This window comes from Colletotrichum truncatum (genome assembly GCF_014235925.2).
Source record: "Colletotrichum truncatum strain CMES1059 chromosome Unknown Contig_0009, whole genome shotgun sequence".
NCBI classification, from domain to species: domain Eukaryota; kingdom Fungi; phylum Ascomycota; class Sordariomycetes; order Glomerellales; family Glomerellaceae; genus Colletotrichum; species Colletotrichum truncatum.
The window spans coordinates 386,844-407,072 of NW_027222406.1; the positions used below are offsets into that span (position 1 = coordinate 386,844).

The 20,229-nt window shown below is 52.0% G+C and overlaps 6 protein-coding genes across 6 annotated transcripts; 3 read left to right on the forward strand and 3 right to left on the reverse strand.

The window, feature by feature from the left end:
- Positions 1-138: 138 nt before the first annotated feature.
- Positions 139-1,027, reverse strand: CTRU02_212645 (S-adenosylmethionine-dependent methyltransferase; the record flags this gene model as incomplete). The annotated part of the gene is made up of 2 exons (XM_036723525.1): positions 139-892; positions 975-1,027. 2 exons carry the CDS (start codon positions 1,025-1,027, stop codon positions 139-141), a joined length of 807 nt encoding a protein of 268 aa, XP_036584801.1.
- A 1,053-nt stretch (positions 1,028-2,080) lies between these two features.
- Positions 2,081-2,558, forward strand: CTRU02_212646 (uncharacterized protein; the record flags this gene model as incomplete). The annotated part of the gene is made up of 3 exons (XM_036723524.1): positions 2,081-2,221; positions 2,309-2,383; positions 2,448-2,558. The coding sequence occupies 3 exons, from the start codon at positions 2,081-2,083 to the stop codon at positions 2,556-2,558; spliced, it is 327 nt and encodes a 108-aa protein (XP_036584800.1).
- Positions 2,559-2,950: 392 nt separating this feature from the next.
- CTRU02_212647 (uncharacterized protein) lies at positions 2,951-5,884 on the reverse strand (the record flags this gene model as incomplete). Its single annotated transcript, XM_070205889.1, has 2 exons — positions 2,951-4,014; positions 4,063-5,884. The coding sequence occupies 2 exons, from the start codon at positions 5,882-5,884 to the stop codon at positions 2,951-2,953; spliced, it is 2,886 nt and encodes a 961-aa protein (XP_070060282.1).
- Positions 5,885-11,519: 5,635 nt separating this feature from the next.
- CTRU02_212648 (uncharacterized protein) lies at positions 11,520-12,236 on the reverse strand (the record flags this gene model as incomplete). Its single annotated transcript, XM_036723522.1, has 1 exon — positions 11,520-12,236. The coding sequence occupies one exon, from the start codon at positions 12,234-12,236 to the stop codon at positions 11,520-11,522; it is 717 nt and encodes a 238-aa protein (XP_036584798.1).
- A 3,634-nt stretch (positions 12,237-15,870) lies between these two features.
- Positions 15,871-16,447, forward strand: CTRU02_212649 (uncharacterized protein; the record flags this gene model as incomplete). Its single annotated transcript, XM_036723520.2, has 3 exons — positions 15,871-15,943; positions 15,998-16,229; positions 16,288-16,447. 3 exons carry the CDS (start codon positions 15,871-15,873, stop codon positions 16,445-16,447), a joined length of 465 nt encoding a protein of 154 aa, XP_036584796.2.
- Positions 16,448-18,104: 1,657 nt separating this feature from the next.
- CTRU02_212650 (tripeptidyl peptidase a) lies at positions 18,105-19,919 on the forward strand (the record flags this gene model as incomplete). Its single annotated transcript, XM_036723519.1, has 1 exon — positions 18,105-19,919. The coding sequence occupies one exon, from the start codon at positions 18,105-18,107 to the stop codon at positions 19,917-19,919; it is 1,815 nt and encodes a 604-aa protein (XP_036584795.1).
- Positions 19,920-20,229: the final 310 nt, after the last annotated feature.

Consider the following 20,229-nt stretch of genomic DNA (forward strand, 5'->3'; position numbering starts at 1 on the left):
TGTATGTATGATATACAGCAGCAACCAGAAGAAAACGCCATGCAATGAAGCGGGCTGGTTTCCACAAACGTGATCATTCTTGATGGGGTATTCGTGTATCTCTTTTCACTCATCTAACTCATGGCATCATGATTTACACTAGGCCTGCCTCTGGAAACACAAGCTGCTAATCGTCTGGCCCTTGGCGCCGCCAAAGGTGAAACTGGGGTAGTCCACCTTTCCGACAGCGACGAACCTTCCAACATCACCCTCGCGCGGGGGACCCTCGAACCACGCCTTGAGCTCCTCCTCGGTCCAGTTGCAGCTCGTGATGAGCAGCAATCCGCCGGGCCTGACCAGACGGAGCACACGGCCCCTGTAACCCTCGCAAATCCGTCTCCCCTGCGCGTCCTTCTCGTCGCTGAGGCAGATGGCGTCAAAGGTCCCCTTGTCGAGCACTACATCCCACCCCTCCTGCTGTGCACCGTTCAAGACCGTCTCCCAAGGCCCGTTGAGCAGGTCCCACTCTGCGAACTCGGGTTCCTTGACCTCCTCTTCCTCCTCGTTGTCGTCACCGTCGGCCATTTCCTCGTCCTCCTTTGGCGCCTGACTTCTCTGAAGCGCAATGCGGCGCGCAAGCTCGACACTCTGCGGGGCGTAATCGACGCCCAGAGCGCGGCCGGCCCATCCCTCGTCGCGGAGGGCGAACAGAAGAGAGCCGTTGCCGCAGCCCAGATCCAAGAAGGTGGCGTCGGCCTGGCGGAGGGAGTGATCGAAGGGGGCGGACTCGGTCAGGTCCTCGAGATAGGTCAGGAGCTTGGACTCGGCGTCGCTGTCGTCGAACCAGACCGTGCCTCTGTCCTCTGGGTTGGAGGTATGGTTCGTCAGTTCGGTTGTGTAAAGGGAGGACCAGCTGGTGATTTAGACACTCTATGTTAGCGGGAAACCAGGCGGGAGGAGGGGTTGCGTAGAGAGAGGGTGGGGAATCGACGAACTATTCTTTTGTTCCGAGCTTGGAAGGCTCCAAGTGGGCGGGGTTTGAGGCCATTTTTGGTTGTATATTGCGTGGAAAAATAACTGGCTTTGCGTTTTATATGTGCAACAAGAGCCAAATCTTAAGGGTGGAGGAAAGTTCCTAGGAGTGCTACTGCATAAAGTACCGCCCTCCCACGTCCAAATTTTGATGCCATCGCGAATTGTTTTTTGGCGGGGTGTCAGGTCTCGTCCAGAAACGGCAGGCGGTGGGTGGCAGCCAAGAGCACCAGGCGCGCTGCCCCCGCCCCCTCTTCCAACACACAACCATGCATGCAAGCAAAGCTTCGGAGTAGACCCCTGGCTGTCCAGTTGGAGGGGCTAACTTTTACCTTTGGTCTCGTATGCACTTGCACGGTCTCTGTTGCTGCGATGACGGGTGTGTAGGGGACGGGAATTCTTGGAGGGTATACTCGGGATCAGAACAACTTAATAAGCCCAAGCTCTCACTGTCTCTCTTCTCTGATTTAAATTTTGGTATATATTAAGGCTGCACGATGCAAAAGGCAGTTCTAATCCATTTTCATGAACCGCATCAGCATTCATTGTATCTCGTCATCCTCGTGAATTATAAAGGGGTACAAAGCACACACACACACACACACACACCTGTAACCACACAAACATTTTCTACAAACCACTACAGATAGGTTTGTAGATGATTGCTAAATTCTCTCCTCTGGCCACCGTCCAATCCTGGATGAAAAAAAACACGCACATTGCGTGGTTCCCTCCCCTCAATGGAAGGGGGTCTGTGAGTGTGCAATCCTCATACCTGGTGACCGGACTGCCTCTGCGCCGTTCAAAGTAGGTTGTGACGTTTCGTCTGTTGTTGTTCGCCATCCGTGACCATGCTCGGATGTTGAAAGTATAGAAAAAGGAGCACAAACGCCCACATTTTGAGCCAGTTCTTTCAGTTCTCGGATTACTCCCACTCTTTCGTCAGCAGGACAAGGAAATACACACTCGCTTGACTCAACGTCATCACACGCCGATAACGATATACACCTGCCAACAACCGGGTGTGCAACAACGGCGGCACGGAAGAAGAAGAGAAAACAAGATCGCGATGATGCGAAACCTCCACCTCCACTTCCACGTCCTCCTCCTCGCCATCCTTCTCATCCTTGGTATCGTCTCGGCGCGGCAGATCAACCATCGGGTCGTCCTCCGCATGAGGCAGACTCAAGAAGAGAGTCGGACCAGAGGTGTAAGTCACTTGTCCCATCTTTTTTCCTTTTTTGCCCTTCCTAGAAAAGTCCGAGGCCTGACTTCCAGCTGCTGACAACTTAATCAGACTTGCACGCAGATGAGCAACAAATGCCACCTTCCAGACCGGGACGACCAGGTTTGCCCAGCAGATTACAATAGGGCACGTTATTCTTTTCCCGTTCCATCAAACTCCCCTGGTTCTGTCGAGCGTAAGCTGACATCACGACTTGCAGTGTCCCTTTGACGGAAGCCCCTGTGTCCTCATCGAGCCGAAAGGAGATTCTAGTCGCAAGGCAGAGATACGATGCGGATACTTAGGCATACAGGGAGCGTGATGAGCCGAGAGGGATGAAAAAGACTCGGAGAAAGAGTAGGTGACAGGTGGATGTGTGTGTTTGCGCGTGCGCGAGAAAAAAAAGCAACTTGGAGGTACCTTGGCAGCTATCTAGGTTCTCCTTTTCAGAGTGATACCCCAGTGTCCAAGCATACCATCCTGGTATGAATATGAATCTTTAGTCGTGAGATGTCGCCCCTTGTTCCAATCCAGATTGTTGGTTCCAGTCCCTTCTCCCTACACAAAACATTCGCCGCTGTCAACCAACGTGGTTCTTGAGATTCCCTCGTTTAGTAACATCAACCGGAAAGATTCTGCTCCTCTACACGGGCTGTTTTGCAACCCCCAATGACACCTCTTCCGGTCTTCTCTATTTCACCATCTCTGGCATCTTCAGAGCGTCCAGACAGGCGCCTTCACCAAAACCTGGCGACCCCGAACTTCAACTGCGGAGAAGCCGGCAAGACGTACTTTGTTACTGTCTTTGGGCGGTAGCGCTGGAGGAGGGGCTGCATCAGTACTTGAGAGCATGATTGAAGACGCGTTGCTGCCCTTTCGGGGCGGTCCGCCACCTAGTAAGGTTGTAAACATACCGCTTCTGGTCTTCTCTGCCCGCCGGTCCTTGCCATTCTTGTCCTTGTCAGCGTCCTCGACCCGGCCGTCTTCTCCGTCGCCCTCCTTTTGCGTTTCCAAAGGCGGCAGCGGTGCCTTTTCTACTTCCATTATGTTGGGGTTGATTGGGTCTCCGGGCAAGGGGTATGTGATGGCTACGTCTCTGCTCTCCAGAGGTAGGTTGGCTGCGATACCCACTGCCAGCTCCACAATCATAGAGGCGCCGCCGTCCACACCGGGAGGTGGTGGATCTGTCATGTACTGGAACAGAGTCGCCGTGAGGTTCGACGTACACATGCGGGTGAAGTCCGCCCGGTTGTCCGCGCTCTCGGGTGAATTCAAAATCCTCTGAAGGCCCTCCAACGTCGCCATCCGCCAGCTGACAACCTTGTTCGTCAGGGCATCAAACTCTTCTTGGCTGTTCATTGTGTATGAGAACCGCCGAATATTGAGCTCAATCTCCTTCAGCTGTCGGCTGAGATCGAAGTTGAGACCCGGGTGGAAGCACTTGTTGAAGATCTCTTCCACAATCCATCGTGTGATAACGGCACGGCCAACTGCAGTCATTTCCTGCTTCCCTGTCTTCAATGCATCGATGCTGACATACATATCTAGCCACTGCGGCACTGTCCGCCAATCCTTTCGGATATTGAAGGAGAGGTTGTTGATAGCACCGTTAAGACGGTTAAACCTCGTGATGTATTCGCTATCGTCAAGAGCGGTGCGCGACTGTGACATTCGTTGGTTCGCAACTGCGTTCTGCAGCTGCTCGATTTGGGAGTTCAGGTTGTCGATCTGCGTCTTACCGTCGAAGTAGAGACGCTTTACGTTCTTATACTTGGTAACTAGAAGCCATTAGTATCTGACCAGCACATTGCTTGCGTTCACCTTACGTAGCTCCTTGAACTTATCAGGATCAGCGCCGTCGCGGTCAGGGTTGGACGGCTGAGGGCTGTTACGGCCTTGCTCTCCTGTAGCTCCCTCAAATTGGCGGCCCTCTTGAGCGCTGCTAGTTCGGTAGCCAGCGTTGGCGTTGCCAGTAGCGGGTGGCATAGTCTGACTCTGTCGGTAACCGGGAGGCGGTCCTGAAGGTGCATCGACCTGGTTCCGCAACGTTTTATCTGCGTCTGGCTGCGGTCGCCGATCAGAGCGGGGAGGCGGGCCTCCAGAGGGGGGAGACATGTTTTGCTGCTGGGCTTGAGGCGTTCCTTGTGCAGGTGGGAGCGTGGGAGGCAGCGGGTTGTCGGTGGTCTGTACAGCGTAGGTTACTGCGGGGGAGGTTTGGGCGGATTGGATGTTTGCCGAACGAGCGTCTGAATCAGTTACTGGTGATTCATGCGACAACTGAGAAACGGTCTCGGGGTTTTGGTGAGAACCGGTACCCAGATGGCCAGTATAGATGGGAGACGGCCCGCCTTGATATTGACCACGCTGCTGATTGGGGAATTGCTGCTGATACTGGTGTTGCTGAGAGGGGTCGTAAGCAGGCTGCTGGGGGAGTTGCTGTTGCTGCTGCTGCTGCTGCTGCTGCTGCTCTTGCAACGCGTGCAGCTGCTGCTGTTGCTGTTGCTGGTATACAGGATCTTCGTAGGGTGTATTATCCAAATCGCTCGGTACGTAACGAATCGAGTGGCGGTGAGAATCGGGAGTCTGTAAACGAGGGTCTCGGTTAGGATCTTGTACAAAGCGGTGTTGTTCCTCGCTCTCGCCGATACCCTGCAGCGGGGAGGGTTGCTGAGGAGGAGGAGTCTGAAGAGGCCAGTCGGCAGATTGCTGGTCCAAGGACACTTGCGAAGGCTGCTGGGACAGTGCAGCTCTTGCGGGTGGATTGCTCACTCTTGTAGACGGTCGGCGAGCAAGGCCACCAGTGTTATCGTAGGAGCTAGGCGGGGTAGGCTGGGTGGGAGGGGTGTTGTGATGGTCTCGGCCTGCTCCGCTCAGGATATTTCTGAGCAGCCTCCGTGCAGATCGCTTCTCAGGAGCAGCTGCAGGTTGAGGAACTGGAGATGCTGGTTGAGGCTGACCAGGAGCAGGAGAAGTGTTGTTTAGGGATGCTCTGAGGTTGTCGACGGAGCTGGACGCTGCACCGTATTGGGTGTTGGGGTAAGGGGCTGCGGCCGATGAGTAGCGCTGGGACTGGGAACGGGAGACGGAGTCGGCGAAATCCTGCTGACCCCTCTGGTGCGAATCGGCGGCGGCAGCAGGTGGGTTGTGCTGCTGCAACAGGATTGAGTTGCGTGAGGCAGCAATGGCGGCGGGTGAGGCAGAAGCAGGATAATCGTGGGGCGGTGGAGGCCCTTGCTGCCCCTGTTGCACTTGTTGTAGTAGTTGTTGTTGCTGCTGCTGCTGCTGCTGCTGTTGATGAAGCTGTTGTTGATGTTGCAGCTGGTTTTGGGTGTCAAAGGACTCGTTGGAGCTGAAGGCGGTCGACGAGGCTGAAAGGGGGGTAATTGGATTGTTAGCGCCGGCGGTAGTGGTCGTGGTCGTAGTCGTGGTCGAAGGGGCAGGTGCGGGCACTGGAGTCAGCGAGTGAGAGTGGGAGTGGCCGTGAGCGTTTATGTGAGAGTGAACAGAGGAAGGGACTGAATCAGGGCCCGGCGGTACTGGTGCAGGCGCAGGCACAGGAGAGTTCGTTGAAGCAGGACCTCCGACCGGCTCAACAAGTGCTTGTTGCGAGCGGTTGTGGTGCCTTCCAATGCGACCGAAGGCCGGCATTATAATTGTGATGTTGCGTGCGCAACCGTCACAACCAAGCCTTTTTTTTTTTTTGTTGCTGATACTAGGTGCGTTGTGTTGTATTCGTACAGCAAGCCAGCAATAAAAAATGCAGGGCAAGGAATATGGCACAGCCCAGCCGTATTGACTGACAATGAGCAGCAGAGACACTCAAAGACGGAAACGGAAGACGGGGGGACAGAGCTCTCAGCTTGGTGCTTGGCCAGAGGGGGGCAGTGACAAGCTCAGCTCAGCTCTTTTCCTTTCCTCTCTTTCTGGATCGTGTACCCTCTTTCGTCTCTCTTACTCGTCTCTCTCTCTCTCTCTCTCGTTCTCTCTCCAGTCAGTCAAGCTGACCAGTCAGTTCCAAGTTTCCAAGGTTGACGAGCAGCAATCAAACAAGCAATCAAGCGAGTAGGTGAGCGAAAGGCGGCAGCAGCAAACAGGAAAAGGAAGCAAGAGGATGGCCGATGGATGACAGGACAAGGAGAGATTGGAGATTGATCAGCCCGGCCTGCTGGACCCTGTCCTAATTTTGCGCGTCTGCGTCTGGCGACCCTGTTCAGTCTGTCCACTTCTCACTCAAGCTCAATTAAACGTACGTACGGATTGGCTACGTGTGCTGTGCTGAGCCCGCCAAATGGAAGATAGCCCAGCTCGGTAGCAACAGGAGCAACAGGCAGAACCAGACGGGTTGAACTGGATTGGCTACGCAGCTGCAGAAGCGGATGCCGTACTGGGTTTCTCTCCCTAGGAGTGGAGGGGGGGGACGTGGAGGGGCCTCCTTGGGGCTGTGCACACAAGTCAATCCCAGGCGAAAGCTCGTCTGTCAGCTGTCTAGGATGAGTGGTGAATGTGGATGCGGATGTGCGTTACTGTCCGTCTGTGTGTCTGCGTCCCACGGCCGTGTCTGCTTCTGCTGAAGTGGCTCGCTGGATTCGCTGATATCAGATGGCTTGCTGGGTGCTACTAGGGTGGTGCCAATGGCTGATTTGGTAGGCGCTGTCTCTATGTCCGTCCAGTCCCAGCGTGCAGCGCTATGCCATTCTCGACCGACAGTGGCAGGACAGAAAATATAGGAGTGGATAAGAGAGGCAACGCGGCGTCTTGTCTGAGGTATTCCTCTTCTTTCGAATGGGCTGGCTCCGGCTTCGCTGCTGGGGTGACCTGTGACCTCCTGTTCAGACGAACAGTCAGTTGGCAACTTCCTGGGAAAAAAGAAGAGCACTCGCTGAGACCCGACGAGGGGGATGAGCGACACGCTGGGTTGGGCTGCGTGTGCTGCGGGGGAGGGATCTGGGGTGGTTTGGTGAAACAGAGACTGGTTTCGATCCGCGTCGCCAGGGGGGTGATGATTATCGGAATGATCCTCCAGTTGACAGGATGATGAAATGGGTTGACAACAGCCCTCAGTAAACGGACGATGATGGAGTGAACAAGATAATGGACGACAGAGAACAGACAGGTATTATGTTTGTCTGTTTGTTCCCCCCTTGCTAATGCCAAAAGTGGATGTCAAAGGCAGAAAAAATAGTCAGCAACATTGGATCGAACTAGACGGAAATGCGACTGAGGGGAAGTGATCACACCCAGAGTCTGAGAGGGAAGGTGTGAGAGGAGGCGAATAGCGTCGTGTTGGGATGCCACGCCAGGATAGGGCTGATCAGTTACCCTTTCACCAAGCATCTTTCTTCTTTCCCCACCACGGAGCATGGTGGACTCGGGCTTTAAAGGCCTAAGGGGCCGGGCCTGTGAGGCTTACTACGAGAAAAAAAAGACCTAGGGAAAACGGGCAACGGCAGGGACCAGCAAGAGGCTGCAAGTCCCCCATGTCTCATTTCTTTTACCCTCTTTCCCGTGGATCCCTCCGGATTACACGGGCATTCGAGCACCATGAAGCTCCGTCCAGCCAATGCCAGTCAACATCCAGCGCCAGTAAGATCACTGGTGGATGGGAGGTGTGAGAAATGAGATGAATACAAGGGAGCCCCCCTCCCAAATACAACTAGCGAAAAAGTTAAGACCAGCTCGACATCGGATTATTCGGCGTAAGCTCTGGGTTTCCTTGAAATAAAATGTCACAATCACCTGCCGACAGCCACCGTCTATTGTTAACACAAGCTCCTTCCAGAGACAGAGAAAAAGAAAAAGAGAGAAAGAAAAAAAAAGAAAAGAAAAAAACTACTTTGGCATACATCAGCAGCCGCCAGTACATCATATCTGTCGAATTTGACCGGCCTCCGCTGCCGGCCACCTTTCTTAGTCATTCGGCTAGCTACCGGCGGGTTATCTCTCATGCTGATACCACCCTACCCGCGCCACAGGCCACTACATAGTAGAACCTGGCTCCTTGGCCCTGCGTACCCGTTACGAAAATCACCGGCACCACACACCATTCTGCGGCTGACAACAAGCCTCAAGCCCACGTCCCAAAGTCCCAAGCCGATACTATGCAGGGCCTAGGCGGAATAACGGACATTCATACTGCCATGTTGCCCGACTTGAGAGCAAGATAAATGGAGGAGAAAATGGAAGGGTCGCAAGCAGAGCTCGCTGCGCGCTAGAACCAGGTTCCAACAGAGTTTTGGGCTCTCACTCACGCCGACCTTTGATCCTAGCGTAGCATGCATGATTGCCGTTCGCCGTGCACTTACTAGCTAGTACATGCGCGCGCACATCCTTGCCCGCGGCCGCCATGCCACAGCCTCAAGTCTCCAAGCAAGCAACGACATAATGCGACCCCTCGTCGATTTCCTGCTCGGACGGATGGGCCGAGATTTCCCCAGTTTCTGGACAAAACAATGACAACATATCCTTCGAAACAACAGAGTGTAAGAAGATTCCGAATGCCGTCAAAAATATCCCTCTTGCTAGCCAAGGAGAGATAATCACCGATTTGTACAATTGTGTCTACCTCTTGCCGAATACTCCCTTCCCCCTCCCCCGCTGAGCTGAACAGAACTTGCACAAGAGCTGTCAGACAGCTCAGCCCTAAAAGAACCTTGCTCTGGGAAAGCCCCAAGAATGCCAAGGGTTCTTCTTTTTATCCCTCGCTCTTGTCTCCATTGTGCCCTCGGACAGCTCTATCCAATACACAGTGGAGAGCTCAACCTCATAGTACAGAAGCGAAGCCTGTTTTAAGGCCCCCCCACCTTACGATATGCCCCGCAAGTATGGAATTCCGCACAACTCTCATTTCGAGTTCCGCGAACAAGGGGGACGTCACTAAAAATACCACAGTATAACCATCGTGAATATGACAGCTTGCATGGGCAAGTACGAGTTGTGCTTATGGCCCATGCTTGGTCGCTTCTTTTCAATATGAAGTGGCTGGATTAAGACTACTCGTCGTCTCATGATACCCTCTGACAACGGATTCTCGTCGCAAACTCGGCTTATGCAGTGACGTTGGTTGGCTGTCTCCCCGGGTTCGGAGTGCTCCTCCCGATGCATATGATAAGTAGGCAAATGACCACCGAACCATGCTATGTCTTTTCATCAGCGAGACAACAATCTATCAACTATTACCCAACTTAGGTCGTTGGGCAGCCGCTGAGTTAAAGGCACACAAACCTCGGTTACCGAGAGCTCAGGTGGGGTTTTTCTCTTGAGGAAACCAGCTACTAATGGCCCACTTCCCGTTGCCGAAGGAGAAAACACCAAGCCCTGGGCCACCAGTAAGCTCGTCAGCAGATTCTTCAACTTAACATCCAACTGCATATTCATCTTGGATGAGTCATGATCCTTTCAACCATTTGGGCCTCGGTCGATGGGCTGACTGAGTTAGTTGCGGTTTCTAGCTTAGCAACAAAGCTCACCGCTTCCCAAACAGTTACCATCACGCCAGCACCACTCAACCCGCGGCTTCCAGGCCGTCGGCGCTGCATTTCTGCGGGGGAAAATACAACCTCATCCCGTCGCCATTTGATTACTGTACACTAGCCTCCCCTTCTATCCTCATCTGCAGCTCTCACCAACAAATTAACACCTTTTTTTCGTTAGCCCCCACTGCAAACCAGCAGGTTGGGTGTCCCGACACAGTTCAATTTGAGCAGGGGTCTCACACGCAACAGGATCGGGGACCCTTTTTTTTCCTTTTCCTGCTCCAGACGAAAAAGTTAGTTTCGAGGCCATGTTGCTCGCATGTTCTAATAATAGCATCTCAGTCGATCCAAAAGAGCAAGACAGAAGGGGGCGATACTACGTAGTAGTGCAACAGCCCAAAATCTCATCTCTGCCAGTGGGATGCTGGATCTCTCCACAACGCCGCTAATCCCATTCCAGGGTTAGCCCGGTATCTGCTCACCTAAGAAATCAGGGTTCCTGTGCATGTTGCCTGCCGTAGACGTCTTCACACCCATCATTGCAGTGGCTGGCACAACCGTACACCACCACATCGACATGCCATGTTATGCCATCCGACCTTTTGGTGCCAAGGAACCCTGTCAGGATTCATGCAGAGACGAACTTGATGAGAAAATCTCAATTCCCCAGAGTTCCATGATACCTTCGGACGACCATCGTGCCAGAATTTCTTGGTCCTCCCATCTTCTTCTTCTTCTTTTTTCTTTTTTTCTTTTTGTGTGAACAGCGGGCGGTGGCTTTGCTCTGCAGGCATCTTGCCTCACCTGACAAGCGACACGAGCGACATGATCGGCGCCCCCTCTTGCATCAAGATAACCTTGTTTCGACGGGCAGTCAAAGATGCCGCCGCTCGTTACGCGAGGCTGACATGGGGTGGTTTATTTGGTGGTTTTTTTTTTTTTTTTCCTCCCCTTCTCCTGCAGATGTCGGCCACATAGCCAAGTCCAGCAATATCAGGTTTGTCCTGCGTCCGCTCACGTCAATATATTGGAAGGCACATGCAGATTCGTTTGCCCTGCTCTAGAGCAACCCTCTTTTTCGGGAATACGAGATTTCAGCTATGTAGTCGAATCTTGATTCTGCTTAGTTCGATGTCCAAAGGGACTCGTTCGAGCCATCCAGCCCCGATCCTATGTACAACAACCTCTGTACGGCCCCCAAACCACTAAACACGGAACGCAAGCCGGATTCTGATGTTCTATCGTCTACCAGTCCTAAAATGGCTATGAGTGAACCGCAGCATGCCCGAAAATAAACAATCAAGCCATTCCAAGAGAAAAATGAAAGAAAATAAACATAACCCCCAGGGATTTAGAGGATATTGGCATTAAGGCTGAACTGCTCCTCCTCGACCCACAGGCGGCGGGGCGGCACCGCCACCGGCACGTCGTATCCGTCGAACGGAGCCCGAGCGTCGGGGATACCGGCCGTTCCTTAAATCTCATCCCCGGAGGGCTGCCCCCTTGCCGTCGTCCCGTCCCGCCCGTATGCCGCGGTTTTCCAAGCTGTTCCGGTGGGCATCGCGCTTCTGGAGACCAGGTAATTTCCATAAGTAGCCTTTCCTTTCTTGCCTTCCTCTCATTTTTGGGTGAAGGTACTGCCTTTTGTAGCCAGTCTGGGTTTGGCGTTTGCATTCAGCAAATGCGAAGGTCTTTGCGGCGCATACATCTGAACCTTGGGTATCTCATCTTCAGATAAGTTGAGGTGACGTTCAATGCAAGGTAGGTTGAGTGGTGAGACTCGTTGACCACCTCCCAACGGTACAGTCACCCTAGACATCTGTCGCCGGTCCAGTGGCTCGCACAGGCCTCGCCGGCCTGCTGGTTGACATGATAACGGGGAGAAGACGGATCTCCGGTGGTTTTGGCCATTCCTTGAAGTTATAGATGAGATGTCGCTTCGAGTCGATGATGTTTCCCAAGTGAGCGCCCTCTGGCATTGACGCTTCCAAGATCAACGCCCGGGCACGCCTGGGCGGCTGTGGTGCTTGGGATCGCAGGAATAAAACGAACTGGATGCTATGACACTTTTCAGACTTGAGAAACCGTATTAGATTTAGGTGGATTCGATGATCTCCTAGTTCATTGCTGATGGCGACACGACGTAGTTTGTAGTCCATCACCAGATCGCGAATCGAAACGCCCGGATTCTTGAAGACCGTTCCGCTCAGGTGGAGGACACAGTCGCTTGCTTTGGCCCGTACGCTACGGCCAAAGAACTTGATAAGTGGGTTCGCGCTCTTGAATACATCGTATGCCTCCGCACAGGACTGTGCGGCTGCCGGTATGATTGATCCCTTTGTGGTCACGGAGGTGGAATAGGCGGGCTTGTTCAGTTCGTCCGATGTTCCCTCGATCGAGATAACCACTGGTCCTCTCTCCATAGACTCCCTCCAGATTTCATGACGGAGTTCCGCTGGAAGCTGGCCAAATAAATGGAATCGATTGGTTGCTACCATTTGGGCAATCTCAGAGTTGAGGTTTTGCATTGCAAGAGTTGGCTTTACGATTGCAGCGGCCAGCAAGACGAAAATGCGGTGTCTGCTGCAAGGATTGGGCGTTGAGTGATGGTTCCGTGCTCAGTGTCTTAAAAAGCCGGCGCATAAGCGGTTTGTACGTAAGCGCCTAGACTGTATTCTGCACCCCTTGAAGTTGCGATTGTGAGTTGTTGGTCCTTTACCAGCCTCTGGCTCGGGGGGAGGAGAAGCAAACCTTTATGATGAGAGTGAGCACCAGAAGCTGGGTTGTCCGGCTTTCTGGAGGTAAATGAATTCAATTAATCCCACAAAATTTTCCTCTGGAACAGCCTCCTTTTCGTCTGTTAATTTCCCTGGTGATGGCCTGAGCTTTCCAGTCTCCTGAACTCCCTGCATTAGCCTGGCCGACGTTCGTCCGTGCCGTATGTATACTGGGCATTAAGCTTCCAGAAAACACAACTTCGGCCTTTGGGGCCAATTTTTGAAGCCATCGTGGACGAGCTGGCCCATGCCATCAGGAATTCTTTGTTCAACGGGACTATTTCCGATCACTTCATCGGCAATTGCTTGATAGACATTTAATAGAGATGAGACCTTGTGTACGATGAAGAGCTTTCGAATGCTATGGGACCGACTTCCCCAAGACTGTATGATTCTGAGTAGGTGCCAAAACCTGCCAAAAATGATGGGCTCCCCATATCCATGACACACTGCGATGTACCGGAGACTGTACCGCAGGACCAAATCCGAAAGCTGCTGGCTCAGATTTTCACTGATGGTACCGGCAAGATGAAGAACACAGTTACTCGATGTGGCCCAGACAGTGCGGCCACCAGGGATATTCATAGGCTGACTTGTCTTCTTGAGTATGTTATACGCCTCCATGCACGACCTAGAAGCGCCTGGTTCAATGATGCAGGTGCTGACTCGCTCCGGGTTTCCGTGGTTGAATATCCAGATGACGGTTGGTACCGCCAAGGCTTCTAACCAAATAGCATGTCGGAGCTCTGGTGGGAGTTGGCCGAAATGATGGAATTGATTGTTAGGCTTGGCCATGACGATTTTTGTCACTGGTTGTTGAAGAACTTAAGGTCGTGCAAACGGTGGAGGGTGAGTAAAGTCGCCATGGGGTGGTGAAAGTTTGGTGGTTAGTGGCAGCGCTGAAGAAAGGAAAGAGGCAGTACACAAAAGGCTCGCTTTCCTATTACAATCCGAATATTGTGAAAACTCTCACATGAAGATACATTTCAGTAAGATGCATCACAATGACGGGAAAGAACTGGCTCTAGTCTTGGACATGCCTTCCCTCTCACGGCACACAAGTATTAAGACAAAAAAGTAAGCATTCAACTTTAGCTGTTTGCTCTTGCATGGTTTCTTGGGCTTAACTGCAGAGATTCTACTACTTAACCCCTAGATTGAACTCTAGATTAACGTTTCAGTGACAATGTATTTTCGTGCTTAGAAGGTGCTCAGCAGTGAATCAGTGGCTAGTCTATCCTAGCCTCCTTCTCATGAGCTACAGCTTTCAACAGTCATTACTTTCCTTATGAGGCGAACAAACCCGGTGTTATCAGTTGTTTTGATACGTGTTACTTTTCTACTCTCCTAGTAGACACATGACATCCCAACTCTGTCACCTTCGTCATGCCCGCAAACTCAATTTCACCAAATGGCTTCAAGACAAGTTTCCTACCCGGAAGGAAACGAAAGCCTAATTAACGTTTCCTGGCTGACACCCCGGTTTGAGTCAAGAAACCCTTCTGTGTGCCTTTCACAGCTTTTCTCGATAAAGATAGTCTGTTGACCCAAAAGCTGTTGTCCAACCTAATGAGCCATCATGGCAACGCCTGTTGACTCAACACTGATGCTAGCCATGCTGTGTTTGGCGGCACAGGCTCCTCATTCATGCCTGATTCCAGCATTCGAAAATCTTAGTTACACAACCCGGTGAGCTAGGTCAAGCCACCACTGCGTTGTCGCCTGAACCAAGACTCGTTTTTATTAGATGATGATTAAGAGGCGGTGTGTTAGTTTGCGTGTTGTCAAATACTACGAATATTTGACTCACACCACTCCTGCTATACTCGGCATCCAGTCGGTCAATGAAATAGCGACTATTTAGGCAGTACCACGACGGCATCACCTCGGAGATGCAACTTTGAGATAAACCGGCCATTAAATCGATCCAAGGGCTCTCCACAACCATCTTTCAGGCTATGACATTGTCTATACTTCTGTAAATCGAACCTAGAAATGGTCGGTGAAGGACCTTGGCATATTAAGTCGTGAACACAAACAATCGCGTTCATGCAAACACGAAACATGCTAAAGTTAGTTTGTCCTGTATGAAGTACTTCCCGTCACATTTGACTTCCTCTAGGCATATTACGGGCCGCTTTAGCGTTGGAGAGTGCATCATCGACGCCTGGATGGCTACATTAGTTATCGTACGTCAAGATTCCAAGAGACTGGGTATGCTTCTTGATGGAAGCCGATACTGCGCGCAATTTGATTCGAAGAACGCCGAGAAAGGCCGTTGAAAACAAACAAGACCTGATTCGGCAATTTTCCCGCCACTGGTGAGGTGTGGAAAAGCAGGCGCGAAGGCAACTTGCCGCGCTGGTTGTACAAAATGGTAATCTGCGGTCTGCCGTTTCGTATGATGGAGTGCAATTGTGTTTGTGGTTGGCTTTATCTCAGGTGATATGGGCGTATATTTGGTTCACTGGACTGGAATGTCTGTTACAAGCGTTACTGAACTTTCTGTATACTCTGTTAACGAGACCGTGAACTATTCAAAATCCCAACCCTTGCAAAAGGCCATTGTATAACAACTACCGGCCGCAGATTTTGGATGTTAATCGCTGTTCACAACCTAGGGCTTTGCTATATCCCAGTGACATCTCCTTTAAGTGTTTTCAACAACCTATGATCACGCCATGAGCCATGAGCTTTGATTAGTATGTTCAACCAAGATCGTATGACCTGCCGGTTTCCCTGGTTCGGGGCTGGAATATCTCCTCGATCAGTATCACTCTACTTGCATATACAATTGCTACAACGTAACTGTAGGCGCAAGTAGGACAACAATCTCCGGGGAACACGGCAAGTCTTCAGCAGGTACCCTCTTGATTTCGGTTCGACCGTACCGGCCACCGCTCAACATTGCATTCATCATACTGGAGAGCCAGCAACTCATGTTTATGACGAGGGGACTGTAGTACAACTGTGTATAACAGCGGCTTCTAGCACCGGCCCGCGTGAGCGTATCACCGGCTGGTCACATATTGCCATTTCTCGACGACTTTTCAGTCCACTGCGGCCCGTCATCAAAGACCAACGTTGTGGCCGGCAAGAAGTATACGGCATGCCTCCTCCGCCAGAATCTATAAGTAATGCACTGGGAGAACTCCGAAATCCCATTCTGGATGAGCTTCGAGTGTAAGTTACCAGCCTCAGCAAGTTATCTGTCAAATTAGTTTGGACCAGCTCGACTCATGCAAAAAAACCTCAATACCCAGCAACAGACGTGATGCATTCATCAACTCTCACACTTCTATTGTATATTTTACCCCTAATAGCTGCACTGACAGCTTGGGATATCTATAAAGACGTCGGCCGCTTCCGGTATCCCTGGCTGAATATGACTCTGAACAACCTTGAGTCTATCTGCCACCGGAAAGACGGCGCAAGTTTGTACTCTTGTACGATACAATGTTAGTAGAGAAGTTGATATCGCTATCTGTTTAGACATTGACATATAATTTCAGTTGACTTTTATGACTATAACACTGAAGGCGTTGTCGATGTCAGTGGCGCGCGCTGCAATGCGACCTGGCAATGGGACGGGATAACCCATGAAAACGGGCCCAAAAACGGATTTCCAAGCAACAACGCCATCTGCTGGAGCACGCCCACGAACATTTTTATGTTCAAGGTTGTCGAGTTTCGATCAGCTTCGAATTTTGAGATATACGTCAGCCACTTGTATCAAGACTCAAGGTTGGTGATGAGTGAATCGAAAGACAAATCGGGGGCTTGCTAACGTTTGACAACGCAGGTTCTTCCAGCCGCCATGGAACGGCCGCAAGGCCATGGTTGAGATTAAAATTCCAGACGCCCATCCAATACCTCCTTTCGCTCCATTCGTTCCTCCCGTTGATCAGTTCGAGTTCATCGCCACGGCAACAATTTCAAAGCGCACAGACGGGTTGTCGTAGAGCGAAAGTGTCTCAGTCCCATGACTGCTGTACAGCATTCCCATTGGTCAGTAGAGTTTATCAGATCTGTGCCGGTCGGAAGAACTCTCCCTCATGTTTTGCCATCGCCTCAAGTTCTCGAAGTTGGGACGATACATTTCTCAGCTCGAAGTTAGGTATTGCTTGGTATTTGTATTGGTAAAGGCAAAAAAAACTTTCCCAAGCTCGTGCATAGTTTGAAAAACAACGTGTTTCCTAAGGTGTGATTCGTGTTCGTCACCTCATAGGTCTTCTTCCACACCAACGACTTTCTGGAAGAGGCTACAATCACCATATTCAGCTAGGTAGCTTGTCCGGTCCCGATGGTCAGCCATCCATATACAGGTCGAAAGAGGTTGGCTTCTTACTAGAGTGCGGCTCGGATTCGGAAACCAAGTAACTCAATCACCGCTATGCCCTTGCTATCCGTTTGCTCGGCCCAGACGTGGGGTGAAAAACACCTCCGCCAAGAGAAAAGGGAGCTTAACCGGAGAAGTCATTGAAATCATTGAATGGCCCGTCCCCGGTACCTATTTTCGGAGCAGCTGCCGAGGGGACCAAGGGGCACATAGGATTGGTCATAGAGAAACACAATCAAATGGTCAAGAAACATAACTCCGCGCGTTTGAGATTGACTGGATCTGCGGCGCTAGCAGTGCGGTGGGAATGCTTGTTTCTTCACTGCCAGCCAAGAATCGTGGGGTGTTTCTTCTCGACTCAGCTTTTGTTGCATGTGTCAAGTGATTTGACTTCACATCTCAATTCCTCAAAGTCAGTGGGGACTGTTCCGGCGACTGTCAACTATTTGATATCCCCAATTCATTCGCCAGACACTATGACAACATTGATGGCAAGGGGGAATAATGGGAGAATATTGTGACAGCGTGCATGAGAATCTTGAGCGTTTGGCCACGTAAGGGTGACCGGCCAGTGGGCATTAGAAAAGCTCCTGACTTGCACGATTCAGTCCTTATTTCTACGAGTCTTGACATCTACTAGTATGCTAAGAAAAACAAGGCTAGTTAAAGTTCAAATCCAGGAGCCTAAAGTTCATAGAAACTATGTACTAAGGATCATTCCGTGGGAAGGTTCATGGTTCCTGTGTTGTGGCCCCCAGGTACCAAGCAATACACTTGGCCTCGGCGATCCCGCCACAAATCCATGCGGAAGAAGCAAGGACCGGGGATCGAAACTTGCATCCTGCACGTTTGGAATCTTGTAACCTTAAAGTCCGACCTCGCTAGTATCGTAAAACCTCACCCAACTTCAGACGATGGATAACATGACAATTTGTATTCTACGACATGTACTGTCTGAACTGTCGTACCGGCTTCGGGTAAGCATTGAATTGGCTGAGAAGTAGTTCCTTGTACATGAGTAAGGGGAGAGGAAGTATGAGGTCGGAACAACCCGCAAGATTTAGAATTATCCTTAACTATAATCGTTTCTCCCCGTCTGTTTCAATACGGCGTGTTTTCTGCCTATGGGTCTCATACCTCTTGCCTTTATATTTCAGTAGCTTGTCACCGCCTCGAAGTTGCGACCAGTAGATCAGGTTCGGCCTCGTGTAGGACCGGAGCATCGTATTTAATCATCACGTCGCACCCGACCTTCAGGTTGACACACAAGGCCGGCGAGAATGGCTCTTCTCAAGACAATCATAGCCCTGGTGGCTGCTACAGCTGCTGTCGAGGCCCGCCTCATGTCACGGGCGGCTACATTCTCATCGGGCGTGTCAATGGTAAACATGGCCGCTGATAACCAGCAGATCAACCTCCAGATCGGTCTCAAGATGCAGAATATCGAGAAACTCGAAACAATGCTCAAGGATGTTTCCGACCCCGACAGCCCCAACTACGGCAAGTACCTCTCAGCCGCCCAAGTCAATGAGGTATTCAAGCCCGCGGAGGCTTCCGTCGCCGCGGTACAGGCGTGGCTCGCCAAGGAAAACGTCAAGGACGTCTCATATACCGACGGCGGGCGCTTCGTCAACTTTGCGACGGACGTGGCGACTGCCAACAGGATTCTCGGCGCAAGCTTTGCATACTATGACGTCCAGGGCTCTATGAAGCTTCGAACGAAGGAGTACTCCGTCCCCGACACGATGGCGCAACACATTGAGCTTGTGACGCCAACAACATACTTTGGAAACATGAAATCCGACCCGGCTTTTGCCAACCCTATGCCCGCCGATGCCGTTCCGCCTCCGTTGGCCCGTAGACAGGGTCAGAACCCTGGTGCCACTGCGAACTGCTCCAGGGCGTTTACCCCCGCGTGTTTCGAACTGGCATACAACTACGGTGCCTATCAGGCCGACCCCGCCGCCGGCAGTCGAGTTGGCTTTGCGAGCTTCCTCAACCAGTCTGCGCGCCAGCCCGACCTGACGGCCTTCCTGACCCGGTTCCAGTTGCCGGCGCAGAACTTCAAAAGTGTGCTTGTCAACGGTGGCCTGGACCACCAGGACCCCAAAGGTTCCATTGGCGAGGCAAACCTCGACGCGCAAGTTATGGCGGCCACCGTCAAGACCTTGCCCATCACGCAGTTCATCACCGGTGGAAATGGACCTCTGGTCCCTAATCTCCGCTCACCCAACCCGGCCGACAACCAGAACGAGCCGTTCCTTGACTTTTACCAATTCATGATGACGCAGGAGAACAAAGACATCCCCCAGGTGCTTTCCGTGTCGTACGGTGACGATGAGCAGACGGTGCCAATTGAGTACGCCACGCGCGTATGCAACCTCATTGGCATGATGGGCTTGCGTGGAGTCACCATTTTGGAGTCCAGCGGCGACACTGGCGTCGGTGCCCCTTGCCGTGCCAATGATGGCAGCAACAAACCCCAGTTCACACCGACTTTCCCCGCTACATGCCCGTATATCACTGCCGTTGGCGGAACCCAGGCTTTCGGCCCCGAGATCACATGGATCGCCTCCGGCAGCGGCTTCAGCAACTACTTCAAGCAGGCGTGGTACCAGGAGGCCGCCGTCACCAGCTACCTCGCGACCGGCATCTCGTCCGAGACCAAGAAGTACTACGAGCCCTTCGCCAACTTCAGCGGCCGCGGGTTCCCTGATATCTCTGCCCACTCCGCGAGTCCTCCGTTTCCCATAGTCGCAGCAGACAGGCTCGTCGGTACCGGAGGAACCTCGGCCTCTGCCCCGCTTGTCGCCGGCCTCGTTGGACTACTCAACGACGCCAGAATCCGCGTCAATCAGCCGACCATGGGCTTCATGAACCCTTGGCTGTACAAGAGAGGATTCCGTGGTCTCACCGATGTGAATGCCGGCGTTGCCCAGGGCTGTGGCGGTGTCGATTTGCAATCCGGAAAGCCGATCCAAGGCGCTGGCGTCATCCCTTTTGCATCATGGAACGGAACTCAGGGATGGGACCCTGTGACGGGATTGGGCTTGCCCAACTTTGAGCAGATGAAGACGATCGCTCTCATGAAATAAAAAGAATTGCCGCGTTGCTATAAACTCACCTGCAATTCACCTCGGAGATCTTGTATTTAAGGATTCACATCAGGGGCTGGCATTGCCCAATGTTATTTTCGTAAATATGTTCAAGAAAGATTCTTAGTATCCATCATCGTTCTTTGCCAAGAGGTCTAATGGCTTGGCTACAGCCACCTTGCGGGTTGTCGATTGCTGGTAAGGCTCAGCGAACGGCCGTCCGCAGGCTTTGCAGCTGTTTCTTAACGTCGGGGTGGCACTCGGTCACCCACTACCACTGCCATATGGGGACACTGTCCTCATCTATCGC